The sequence below is a fragment of the Mus caroli genome, unplaced genomic scaffold (assembly GCF_978045245.1).
Source record: "Mus caroli unplaced genomic scaffold, Mus_caroli_1 scaffold_18, whole genome shotgun sequence".
NCBI classification, from domain to species: Eukaryota; Metazoa; Chordata; class Mammalia; order Rodentia; family Muridae; genus Mus; species Mus caroli.
In genome coordinates, this window is record NW_028227273.1 from 86,105,521 (window position 1) to 86,118,938 (window position 13,418).

Genomic DNA, 13,418 nt, shown 5'->3' on the forward strand with positions numbered 1-13,418 from the left:
CATGGAGTGTCTGCCCTTAACTTCCCAGCTCTCAGGGCTCTGAGACTGACACAGGCCACCAGCTAGGGGGGAGGGGCCTGATGAGCTCTTCTCTGCTGGGGAAGTGAGCCCATTGAAGGCAGATTAGAGGATATGTAAAGGCAGGGTTCTTGGATAAGTTCACTGTTCCCAAGGAACTAGGCCAGGGAAGTCACCACGGGAAAGGGAGACAGAGGGGAGGGGGAAGAAGAAAAAAAAAAAAGCACCTTTACACAGAGAGGGAGAGAAGGAAGAAAGGCGGAGAGACCAGAAAGTCTGCAGTGTACAGGGCAGAGCCTCGGGGGAGAAGCCCAGCCCCTGGTCTGGAAGGAGGGGACTGAGGGATGCTGGGAGAACTTTGCCGCCAGGTCTGCTAACTATGCACCTCACTGTTTGTCTGGGATCTGAATCACAATCAGGCCTAACACCTCCTGCTTATCTCTGACCCCCAAGAGCTCTGAGCACACACCTCCTATTGAAACTGGGGCCTACTAATTCATTTCTTACAACATCTCAGCCAAGATTAATTGGCACCCTCTGTGCAGACTTTGGCAGGCCCTGTTGTGACAGCTAGAATAGACAGATGTGTTACTTTAAGCCCTGATGGCTCATTTACTGACCCAGGCAGGGTGGGGCGTGGTGCCCGGGATGGACCTTGGTGTTACACAGATAAGGAACCTAAAGGTGACCAAGAGAATCCTGAGCAGAGAAAAGTCCCAGGCAGCTCACACACAGGAGGAGCCAGCCCTAAACTGCAGTCCCAAGCTAGACATGTCAGGGCTTCTTTTATGGTACCAACTCCCCTGGCACGCCACTTAAGTTAGCCTGTACTGGCCAGGAGTGAGTCAGGCAGAGACAAGGCTGCCTGACAGCAGAACTGACCCGTCTCTCTTTTGCAAACCATCCTAGCCAATGACATCTGTTCCCCACTGGCTACCCTCACAGACACCCATCTGTTCCTCCCCAGGGCCCTGCACACCTGCTCCCAGAATCTTTCAGTTGGCCTTATCACTGGACACCTGTCAGAGCAAGGTGTCCCATTATCTCCTGCCTGTAAGGCGTCCTGTGTGTGTGTCTGCTCTTGCTTACCCCACCCCCAACCCCATACTTCCTGCTTATCTTCCCAGATACTCTGGCCTTAGGCCGTTCTAGAAGTATCTGGGCCAGCCTTTTAGAATAGTAAGGGTGGGGTGGGGTGAGGCAAGGGCCATGGGGGTGGTAAGGGCAGGAACTCTTTATCTGTTTTGTTCTGGCTGCATCTCAGGACCTCAGAGAAAAGTCAGTGGAAATACCCTTGCTAGTCTCAGCACACTTCTTGGCCAGGAAACATCCCTCCTCTCCCCCACTACACCCTGCACACCTGTCAAATCTAGAAACGTCTGGGGCTTGCCCCAGGGAGGAAGAGGCCGAGCTGGATGAAACGTTATTCAGTGATGAAGGACCTTGTATACTGGGCTGGCTTCTGATAAATGATGTGTGGTTATTTCCAGCCTGAGTGAGAGAAATTCTTAGAGAGTGCTTTTGTTTAGAGGGTTTGGTCTGTGCATCCCCCACACCCACCCCATCCTGAGGGCTGTGACTAATCGTGAACAGGCCTCATTTTGTTTAGAGAGACTCTCAGGACTTCCTGGTAGGAGGCTCCATAGCATTTTCCTGCATGTGAGGTCCTAGAAAGCCAGAACTGGGCCAGTACCACAAGACAGATGTACCACATCATAGAGTGTCTCAGCCCTTTGGTGCCCACTGATGTGCCCTGGTGCCCACTGACATGCCCACTTCATCATTTTGAGCTCTGCTCTCGTCTCCATCATCCCAGAGCTCCCTTGTATGTATCACTATCCCAGGAGGGCAGCTGTGTAGTCTGTGCTGGGGGAAGGGGCTAATCAAACCTCCAGTGTGCTACCCACCATTTGCCTCTAGACTCTTGTCACAGACAGTCCCACACACCTATGTGTCCCCAGCATTGAAACCCTGCCGGGCCTAAAGGGAGTCCTTGCCTGGACTGGACAGCTTGAGGTTCATGTTTCTAGGAGATAAGCGCTCATGTCATGGGTGGGAACCGAGGCTGAGCTCTCAGTTGCTTTGCTTGTCCTCGGGTGTGACCAGGCTAGCCTGACCCCAGGGCAGGCAGACCCCTGTCAGACTTCGGTCTTGGCTACTTGTCTCCAGTTTGCATGCAAGGAACATGCTAGAATGCTGAAGAGTGGGCCTTTGACCTGATTACTTTTGACAAACTTCTCACCCTTCAAAGTTTCACTGAAATGACCTTATTTATTTATTTTTTTTAAGTGAAAAGTTTTAATTTGAAACTTTAAGAACAAAATGAAGAGAAGCTCCCGATCACTAAACTTTATTAATTAAAATTTGTTAATTGTATTTATTGTGCATATGTGTGCACACACGGACATATATGACTTGGTACGTGTGTGTGTGTGTGCGCACATATGCGCGCGTATACGTGGAGGTCAGAGGGTAATGCATAGGATTCTTTATAGGATTCTTTTCTCCCCTTTGCCTGTGTGGGTCTGGGGAGTTCTATCTCAGGCCACCAAGCATCTTTCCCCATTGAGCCAGGCATCTTGCCAGCTTTAATTTTTATATATTTAGTGGCCATAACCACCATGGCTAGACCCGAAGGGACCCACTGATAAGCCTTCAGGAGTGGTTTTATATTTGAACCTAGTAAGGTATTAATACAAATGCAGCCTTGAGCAGGGGCCACCTGCTGAGTGTCCTCAGCCCTGGACTGGTTTCTGCCAGACCCTGGGGGTTTGGGGTTAGAGGACCAGAAGCCGCGGCTCCTAACCTGCAAACCTGACACTGGTTTGCATTTTTCACTTGGCAGGCTGCTGTCCTGGACCCAGAAGGGGTCTCATATGCAGTCTGGTAGTGAAATTAGCTAAAAGCCGCCAAATTTGAGGGTTAAGATGCCTGGAGCCCCATGTTATTTAAAGCAGTTTTTTGTTTTGCCATCTGGTCACACACTGCACTGTCTTAGTTGGAGATGCTAAATTCTGGCTCAGAGAATGGCTGTGTTCCCCGAGAGATGCCCTCCCTAGCTGGGTGGGGTACCCATGGCAATGAACTTCTCAACCCTCATGCCCCCATATACCCTTAGCTTTCACCCCCTTTTCTCACCTCCAAAAAAATCTCCAGAACTTTTTGGTCTAAAACCTGGCCACGGTAGACACTTAATTCAGCACATGGTGGATATAGGTTACCCTATATTAATTTTAGGTTTTCCTAGATATATTTACATCTTACTGCCATATTAATTTCCAGGATGTCAGTCAAGAATGAGTTAAACTTGTAAAGCCTCTTAGCATAGCCCCTCCCTTCCTCCCTCCATCCATCTCCTGTTTATGTAAGGTGAGAATTTTAATTGGCGTGAATTTTATATTAATGGCTGTAAATTAAGGCTTGACTAATCCGATTTGTAGTTGGCCAGCCAGAGAGTGAGCATTTTCAGCTCTATGGACCACATCATCTGTATGACCACCATTCACTTATGATAGCAGCTGCATTGCTCCTGCATTCAGGTGAATGCTTACCCTGTACCAATAAAACTGCACTGAAACCCGTGGGCATCAGAATGGCTCTGGTTTGCAGCTGTAGCTGTACTATTAAATATTGTCAGATGTGTAGTATACCCTGTAGCCAATGAATGCTTTTACTGTGGGACCTTGAAGTGACTCTTGGTGACATATGACAGTGATGGGAATTACAGACACTTTTTTTCCCTAAAGCTGAGGACCACAAACCCAGGGCCTTGCACTTGCACTGAGCTAAATCCCCAACCCCGGGAATACAGACTCTTGAGTCACCTCTAGTTGAACCCCTAGATTCTCACAACCCACTAGGGCAGCCTTCTCCACTAGCTACCAAAGGCCAAGTGCTAACACTCACTTGTGTCTCATAGGAGAACCAGGAACAGGAAGTGCACCCAAGAATGCAACTATGAGTGATGGGCTGGGCGAGACTGACCACCCACGCAGCCCAGCAGCTGCCCTGGTAGACCCAACAGCACCTCTGTGGGTGGAAGTGTGGGTCATTCTGTAATTCCTGAGCACTCCATATGTAATTTTTGCAAGATCCAGTACATAGAATCTTAAAAATTTTAAGTTTTAACTTCCAGAAAGAAGAGCTTAATTAGCCAGTGGAAGCTTTGTGTTTGGATCCATTTGCTCTCATCGGAGATTAAAGTGAGGACAGGCAGGAATGTCCCTTCCTGTTCCCTGGAGTCTGACGTCTACTGTGGACACAGGGCAGTGAGCTCCCAGGGAGGACTATGACCCCAAAGATGGTTTGGTTATCAGGGTGACAGGCACAAGAGTAAGGTCATCTCTAGAGTCAGGCAGTTTACTCCCTCATCTGAGACTTTAAAGTTACTCCGTGCTGACAAGAAAAAGCTGGGTGTCGATGTAGGTGAGGCCTCCTCAGAAGTTTACCTCAGGGCCCCAAGCATGATAGAAATGCTACGAGTCTTAGCCATGAAGACACTGAGTGGAAGATAGGAAAAGGGGAGAGAAGGGAGTGGGTGATGTGAAATGCCTGCTCTTCCCTTCAGGCGGCGAAGGCTTAGGACCTTGATAGACAGCTGTCAAAAAAGTGCTCAGCTGCCTACAACGGTCCACACTGCCAGTGTGGGTGAGCATCCATCTCAGTCAGGGAACGTCTCAGCTGATTCCATAGTGGAGAGTAAAAATACGAATGGTGGCAGTGGTCAGGGTGCTAAGTGGGTAAAGGGCTTACCAGGCAAGTATGGGACCTGAGTTTGGATCCCCATAACTTCCATACAGCTCAGGACACATAGTGTGTCTGGAATTCTACTGCTCCTCCGGGGAGGTGAGCAGTGGAGACTGGAGAATCCCCAGACACTCGTAGGCCATCTAACCTGGCATGTACAACCGACAAACAACAAGATGCTCTGCCTCAAACAATGTAGAAGGCAGGGACTGATACCTGGAGTTGTCCCCTGGCCTCCATGTGTCTGCATTCTGCATTCATACACATGGATGTTCTCTCTCTCTCTCTCTCTCTCTCTCTCTCTCTCTCTGACACACACAGAGAGAGAGAGAGAGAGAGAGACAGACAGACAGACAGACAGACAGACAGACAGACAATACAAGTCCAGCAAAGTAAAAGTCATTTTGCATCTCCCTGACTTCTTGCCTCATTAGATTCCCAAGTTCCCCACCCGACCCCTGGTGCCCACACAGTGTGGTCATGGAGCAACTGTTGGGGACTAACCACAGCTACCCTGGCCTGAGGAGTTTGGCTATTTCCAGCTGCAGAGACAAATAAGAGCATCCATTTAAGCCAAGTTGACTTCCCAGCTTCCCCTGCTCCCCATGCCAGCTATGGGGCTCCTCAAACTCTGCTGGCCTCTGCTTGCTAGTCTGTCACGTCATGAACCTTGCTGGCCTTGCCTGAACGAACTCAGTGGCTTTGCTGATGGGTTGATCTGTGGGATGGCATTCTATAGACTTGCCAGACAGAACTTCAGGTTGGGCTTGGTGAACAAACAGATGTCAATTATCTAGGAGGGCTGTGGTCCATGAGAGTATCCTCAAGCGGCCATGGAGCAGCCCACCCAGGGATGAGTCAATGCAGAGGCAAAGAGGAACGGCTCCAAGTCCAAAGGCTTTGGCTTTGTAGCCTTTGGTATGGCTGGCTATTCCTTCCCTATAAAAGCTCCAAGAGCCATGTCTCCTTCACAGATACCCTAAGGTTCTTCTTCTGTTTCAGAACTCCAAAGTCCTGGCCAAGAAAGAGCTGGCTTATGTCCCAATCATTGGCTGGATGTGGTACTTCGTGGAAATGATCTTTTGCACGCGCAAGTGGGAGCAAGATCGGCAGACGGTTGCCAAGAGCCTGCTGCACCTCCGGGACTACCCAGAGAAGTATCTGGTACGTAGGCAAAAGAGCCGTGTGCTATCTGGCTCCTGTGGAATTATGTGTGGCCACCACACATAGGAGTCACTTTAGGACTCTTCTGCGGGTGACCACTGAATTGAGTGTGACCTGGAATGACATGTGACCTGAGGGCACTTTGGGGCTGACCTGGATCCTCCTGTATGACCATTATCTTTTGCTTTTCAGTTCCTGATCCACTGTGAGGGTACACGGTTCACAGAGAAGAAACACCAAATCAGCATGCAGGTGGCCCAAGCCAAGGGGCTGCCCAGCCTCAAACACCACCTGCTGCCACGCACCAAAGGCTTTGCTATTACTGTGAAGTGCTTGCGAGATGTTGGTAAGGATGCTGGCTAAACAGGGGATCTTTGAGGCTAGGTGGGACCTGGGACAAGAGGCAGGTTCCGGTCTGGTTGGGCACCTCACATTTCTGCATCCCAGTGAATACTTCCCTCTGCTGGTCAGTGGCGGCACTGCACTGTGAGTGCAGAAGGTGCAGGCTCCCTGGAGGACCCCTGAGATGGCCTGGCCATGGAGCTGCAGTCTTTGAGGCCATCTCTTGCTTGTCTATTGCTGACAACCACCTGTAGATGATCTGACCTGTACTCTAGGGCAGCTGACCCATGAGTCTGGAGTCTTAAGCCAGTGTAGATAAAAAGCAGAAGGCGGCAGTGGTCAGTTGCCACTGGCATTCTGACATGACTTCTTCCATTTCCTTTTTAACCTTTCTCTTCAGTTTAAAACACGTTTGTTTTCATAGGTAAGCCCTTTCACATCTCTTACTCCCTGGGCCTTCAGCTCCAAAAGAGGCTTGACTTTTTACCTGGGCTGGATAGGACTTGACACTGCTTCAAGTGTGAAGGCACCACAGAGCTTGGGCAGGCTTTCCTACAGCTTCATGTGTTGGGCATGGCAAGAAAATGCTTTATCCCAGAGGAAGAGGTGGGCCAAGTTGGCCCTGCTCTGTTGCCAGAGGCAGGTCAGATGTGGCTTCTGGCTCCGTGCTACTAGCTTCTATAGCCTTGTTTTTATCTCTTGTACGGGGGGGGGGGGGGTGTCTTCCTTAGCCCCCATGTCAAGGATTTAACCAGGACACCAAGGACATCAACAGGTTAAATATCTTCTGGGCTAGTGCCCACTTTAGGCATCAGAGCCCACCAATGACAGGGAGAGTGGTTGGGCCTTTAAGAACAGTGCCTCTAGATACTCCTATAAGGCAGCATGGGGACCCTTTCCCATTGAGAAAGATAGTGGACCTACAGACCTGTAGCAGGGTTAGGCATCAGGGTTAAAAAACGGATGGTGATTTTATAACATTGAATTCGTGTTCTTCATATTTCCAAGTGATCCAGGGATGGTTTACAATTTCAGTGATTCCCCTGCTACTTTTACTAACATTAACTGCAGACGTCTAAAGCTGTCAGGCCCGGGTCAGGATCATATATATCATGGCAAGTACAGTGGGCTCCGCCTGCATGTGTAACTGGCATCTGTCACCTCAGCCCTGTGTGATGATGGCTTTGTAAGCCCACTCTACAGAACACCTAGGTTTGGAAGATTGCGTAATGCAGCTAAGCAAACTCCCACTGCTGGGAAAAGGCAGCTGTGGGCGCCACACCCAGCCTTTCTCTGCTGCCATCTGTTTCCACCATGTTTTTACACATTCTACCCACTTGCTTCTGTCATTAAATCACCCGTTCTTTGATCCCATAAGCATTTCTGGAGCCTGACCTGGGTCCCAGGGCTCCCGCAGCAAGGTTGGATGGAATGTGGAATATGCCGACGAGATAACTTGGAATGCGCTTATAGGATACTGTTACAGGGGCTTTTAGGGCTCTCATTTGGGCTTTTATAATAAAGAGATAGAAACATCTGTATTAGAAGCCTGTTTCCCTTCCTGCTGGGTGTAGTCTCCTGAGTTATCCATCTAGAGTCACTGTTAGTCTCCTTGCTCTGTTCCTCCCCCAGCTCCAGCCTCCAGCTCCTTATTCATCAAAAGCCATTCCTCCTTCCTGATACAAAAAGGCGTATTAGCATAGTGGGCGAAGTTCCATAGCTTACTCACTCTGAATCAATCAGCAGCAGGGTTACACCATATATTAGCATAGAGGAAGAGGTCTCAAAATTTACTTACTTTGAACCAATCAGCATCAGGGTTACACCATATATATATATATATATATATATATATATATATATATATATACACACACATACATACACACACATACATACACACACACACATACATACACACACATACATACACACACATACATACACACACACATACATACACACACATACATACACATACATACATACACATGCGTGGAGAGCATGGGTGGTAGGTTTCCCAAGGAGTCACCACTGAATAGGACTATTAACTTGGCCGCTACCTTTGCCCTCCAGGATTTAGATGTGACACCCTGACTTTGTGGCTGCTTCAGTTTGGGAGGGCACAAAAATGCTCACAGAAAGGGTTACACTGGGCCTGCAGAGATGGCTTAGCAGATACGAGTGCTGACTGCCCTTGCAGAAGACTGGAATTCAGTTCTCACTGCTGTTACCTGGTGGCTCACAACTGCCTGTAAATCCAGCAAAGGGGATGTAATGTTCTCTTCAGGCCTCATGTATACATGTGCCCACAGAGACATGCACCCACATTGTTACAAAGTAAGTCTTTTATAAAAAAAAAGAAATGCTATTTGATAACTTTATAAATGATGGCTATCGTTCTATAACAGACACATCCTTAGATGAACCTAGTTCATCTCCTACCCATATTTGTTCAAATATCGGTATTTGTGACTACAGTAGGTTCTGCCTACTAGAAAGTCGCTTATTAGCGTCCTTATCAGTATAGAATTGACAGTCATGACTGCTTTAAAGCCCACATGACCACAGGAATTACTCTGTTTCCATGACTCGCTTACAGTTGGCTTTCTGATTACAAAAGATACATGTTCAATGTAGAGCGGGTGAACAATCTAGAAAAACCCAAGGAAGAGGTCTCTATCACGCGTGTCATTGGTAGACAGGTTACGGCGTGTGTATGTCTTCCAGTGTGTGTGTGTGACTACCAAGCAGAACTGGCCTCACCTGCTATATACTACCTTGTTTGTCTTGTCTTATAGTCCCAGCTGTATATGACTGTACACTCAATTTCAGAAACAATGAAAACCCAACACTGCTGGGAGTCTTAAATGGAAAGAAATATCACGCTGACTGCTACGTTAGGTAAGCTGGCCTTGCTTCCTTCCTAGAAGAGGGAGGGCTTGTTTCTAAGTGCTAAATGACAAGGAGTCCAGCCTCCAGAAACGTCTGCTTCCCACTGAACTTCTCCCCAGTTATTTATATTATGAACTCAGGAGGCATAGCACACCTACTGCACACCCTGGGGAGGATGCCTTCCCTTCCAGCTCCTTCGAATCTGTTAACTGGCTTGGCTCAGCTTGCCTCGCTCCCCTCCCAGAGCTCTGGGTGGACAGACAGGAGGCCAGTACTCACTATCAGTCATTCTTTGTGGACACCTTTCCTATGAAGATGGATCTGCTCTTTGCAAAGACAAGCCATTTTTTTTCTTTCTTTTCTGTTATTATTATTATTATTGCCTGCTTAATGGCTTACACAATGTGCCCCTTGATTTCTAGAATGTCACCAAGACTAGTGGAATGACAATGGGAAGCTGTAGCAGGCAGGAAGTCACAGGGCCATTTGCTCAACAAGTCAGTGACCTTATGCATTAAAACCCAGTCTGCGTTGGGTCAGGTGGCGCTGGTTCCCTATGCCGTAGTCATCTTGAAGGCCATCCAGGAGCCCCTGAAACATCCTCATACAAGCAGACAGATGGTACAGAGCTTTCTGGGTAAAGAGCCCTTCAGATGCCAAATGCCAGTACACCGCAATGAAATCACAACTCTGTCACGTCACTCAAAATGTCTAAATATACACCTGCATTTGTGGACTGCCAGCCTGGGGTAAGTCCCTGGAACTAACTGCTCCAGCTTTTCCACAACATGAGGAAGAAGCACCATCAACCACGGCCGCCCAAGAAGCTCCTCAAGCCGACTTCCACCCCCTGCTCCCACGACCAGAGACAGAGTGGAGCTGGATTCTTGTGGGGTGCAAGATCGTTTGACATCCACAAGGGTTGGGGGTGGGTGGGTGTTAGTAACTGTAGTTTTCTGGAGTATATGTGGGAACTGGTGTAGAGTACAGAGCCAACTGTGATCCTTTCAAGTTCACCTATGAAAGCCAGCAAGTGTTCATGTCCACCTGGGAAGAGTCCTTATGCAGCCCATCACACCTGTTTGTGTGTAGTGACCCACTTAATACGACTGGGACATTCTAAGTAAATACTGCAGTGCCGTATAAAGAATCAACACATCTGGGTCCCTACCGTCCAGCACAGGCTTAAAAAGAGTAAAACTCCCTAAGGCCCAGCTAGCCAAGTGAAGACACCTTCGCAAGGCCTCGTGAAGGTTTTTCCTGAGACATATTTAGTGAGCTTACTTGCAATCGGAGAGCAGAAGATGGCCTAGTCAGCCATCACTGGGAAGAGAGGCCCCTTGGTAGTGAAAACTTTATATGCCCCAGTACAGGGAAAAGCCAGGGCCAAGAAGTGGGAGTGGGTGGGTAGGGGAGCAGGGCGGAGGGAGGATATAGGGAACTTTCGGGATAGCATTTGAAATGTATATAAAGAAAATATCTAATTTAAAAAAAATTAAAAAAAAAAAAAAACAGAAAGAAAGGTCGATTTCGTGGAAACACTCAGGGACCAAAAAGGTCAAAGGACACTTTCAGAGAAGCTTCAGTGTCCTTACTGATAAGTTTCTGGGCACAATGGGGTGTGAAATGTCTCGTGGGAAATTGTGACAACTTGTCCGTGGACCAAAGCAGACATCCTCAAGACGTCATCTTTGAAGAGCCAGTAGCCTGAGAGCATATGGAGAGGGGACTCTGAAAATTACTCTCTGCTCAAAGTGGGCTCTTTGCTAATGGATAAGCCTGGCACCCTTGCCCGCCCAGCCTGACAGCCAGCCAGCCAGCCAGCCAATGAGCTCATTTCCTGGGCAGAGTAACTCAGAGGTCTCTATTCTGTCCCGATGCCCTTCTCACATGCCTGACCTTCCAGCACCTGCCTCAATGTGGCTGTGCCCCAGTGGAGGACAAAGGAGCTGCGTGTGAGATGGTCCGCCATTACTGTTGCTCCTTGGTTGTCCCATATGCATGGGTTCTGCACCTATCGGCCTGCATCACAAGGAACACAGAGCAGCAGTGTTCTCTTGGGCGGAAGCAGTGTTGGGTTTGGGGAGGTGGAAGGCGGAGAGAGGGAGACCCCCCACTCCTGACAGTATCTCTCTGTCACTGACTTGACCCTTCTGCTGGCCATGGACTGCCCCCCTTGCCTCCTCCCCAGGGTTTAGTCTGCAGCCAAAACTGTCAGTCAGCCAGTGGCCTGGGGGCTCGGTGTGGTCGCTACTCTCAGCCGCCTGCTCTCTGCTTTGGCAGGAGGATCCCCATGGAGGACATTCCGGAAGATGAGGACAAGTGCTCTGCCTGGTTACACAAGCTCTACCAGGAGAAGGTGAGTGCTCCTGCGGGGTTTAGGGTTTGAGATGCCGTTCTCATGGGTGGGCACCGGGAGCCAGTTACTGGTGTCCCAAAGGATCAACATGTCAAGCACTGGAAGAACATGGCAGAAGTACATTGTTAGGTGGCCTCACAGATAGCAAAACCATCGCGTACGTGCATGTAGTGGACCAACAGATTAGTAATGGCTGTTCTGTGTGGTCCAAAGAACAAACAACAGCAGCTGGCCCAATGGGTTTCAAGTGAGTGAGCTTATTGCCGCGCAGTAATCAAAAGGAGGGGAAAGACCTGCAGCGAGCATCCTCATGGAGGAATCACCTGAACATGCAGGAGTCCTCAATGGAGCTCCCTGCTCATGGATGAACTTCCGCCTTCCTCTTTCTGTCCACCTACCGTGGAGATGGTCTCAAGGGTGTCCACATTTCTATTTCTCTGAGCTGCTTGCTATTTTCCTTCCTCCCTGTTGCAGTCAGGGGCCAGCCATCCAGCACAGTTATGGAGGACAGTTGACATAAGCAAGCTCAATGAGACGAGAGAGAGAGAGAGAGAGAGAGAGAGAGAGAGAGAGAGAGAGAGAGAGAGAGAGAGAGAGAGAGAGAGCGAGCACCTCTTTGTTCCCAGAATCCCCTTCATTAAGCACAGACAACATAGGACAGTTTACCGGTATACTATACATCAGTGGTCCCATAGCCCTGGGGTCTTCCCCATGCCTATCGTGTTTCCCCATTGGAGGGCTCACTTCAGTAACAGATGCGGTCTTGACTATTCCTGCGTAAACTCCGTCACTTCAATTCGGTCCTGCAAGGCCCCCTTTCCTTTCCTGGTCCAGCTCCCTAGCTCTGCTTGCTTGGCTTGGTTTTACACAGCCTCCTCCCTTCCCAAGATGTAAGCAGGGTGCAAGGAGAACCTAATTATCATTGCCCCAACTTGACCTCATGGATATCGTCCCAAGCAAGGGCTGGCACTTCCAGTGAGCAGTACCTTGCAGGCCCCTTGCCCTTTGTCATCCAGTCTCTGAAGACCGCAGACAGGCTGATGGGAACCAGCATGTTGAGAGGCCAGGCTGACAGTGTATCCTTGGCTGTGTGTGGGCTGAGCTCAGTTATCTTTCATCCACGCTCCCTTCAGCCGGCCCCACTGTCCTGCTATGCTTCCTCAGAGCCTGGGTATGGTGAGCATGACCAAGGATTGCCAGCCCCAAGCTGGAGCTATTCAGTCCTGCACACAGGAAGACAGTGGTAGCTGTCTCTCCATGTGACACTGGAGGAAGGGGACGCCAGCTGCCCTGACAATCCCCAGTAGCTGCCTACAAACTACTTTCTGTAAGGTACCAGTAGGCACCACCTGGAACCCAGCACAGTGTCTGAGACTCTTTTCTCTGACCCTCAGGATGCCTTTCAGGAGGAATACTACAGGACAGGGGTCTTCCCAGAGACTCCCTGGGTTCCCCCACGGCGGCCCTGGTCTCTGGTCAACTGGTTGTTCTGGGCATCGCTGCTGCTCTACCCTTTCTTCCAGTTCCTTGTTAGCATGGTCAGCAGTGGTTCCTCGGTGACGCTGGCCAGCTTGGTCCTCATCTTCTGTATGGGTGAGTGCGAAGCCAGCATGCTTGGCGGGTACCAGATGTATGTCAGAAGGTGCTCCTTGCAGGCTGAGTGGTTCCCACAAGGGCCAGCCTCACAGTGCTGTCTGGGGTCTAACATGCGCCTGGTGGAACTGCACAGCCCGTATGGTGTGACATGGAGCTGGAGTCCCCTTACTGCCCCCACCCCCCAAAAAAAACAGATGGTGAGGCGATTCTCTAAACTCCTCTCAGGACTGAAGCCCTGCTTGCCCACCCTCTGCAGACAGCTCTGCTGGCTCCCTGCCTTCTAGAGGGAAACATGACA

The 13,418-nt window shown here is 49.5% G+C and overlaps 1 protein-coding gene across 3 annotated transcripts in view; it reads left to right on the top strand.

The window, feature by feature from the left end:
• Agpat4 (1-acylglycerol-3-phosphate O-acyltransferase 4) overlaps nucleotides 1–13,418 on the top strand; it is a 101,674-nt gene that overhangs the window by 85,717 nt on the left and 2,539 nt on the right. For all 3 annotated transcript variants that reach the window (XM_085832880.1, XM_021149365.3, XM_085832878.1), the window contains exons 4-8: nucleotides 5,767–5,928; nucleotides 6,121–6,274; nucleotides 9,072–9,174; nucleotides 11,449–11,524; nucleotides 12,919–13,117. In XM_085832880.1, coding sequence (XP_085689006.1) covers nucleotides 5,767–5,928; nucleotides 6,121–6,274; nucleotides 9,072–9,174; nucleotides 11,449–11,524; nucleotides 12,919–13,117 — 694 coding nt within the window. The remainder of the gene's footprint in view (nucleotides 1–5,766; nucleotides 5,929–6,120; nucleotides 6,275–9,071; nucleotides 9,175–11,448; nucleotides 11,525–12,918; nucleotides 13,118–13,418) is intronic.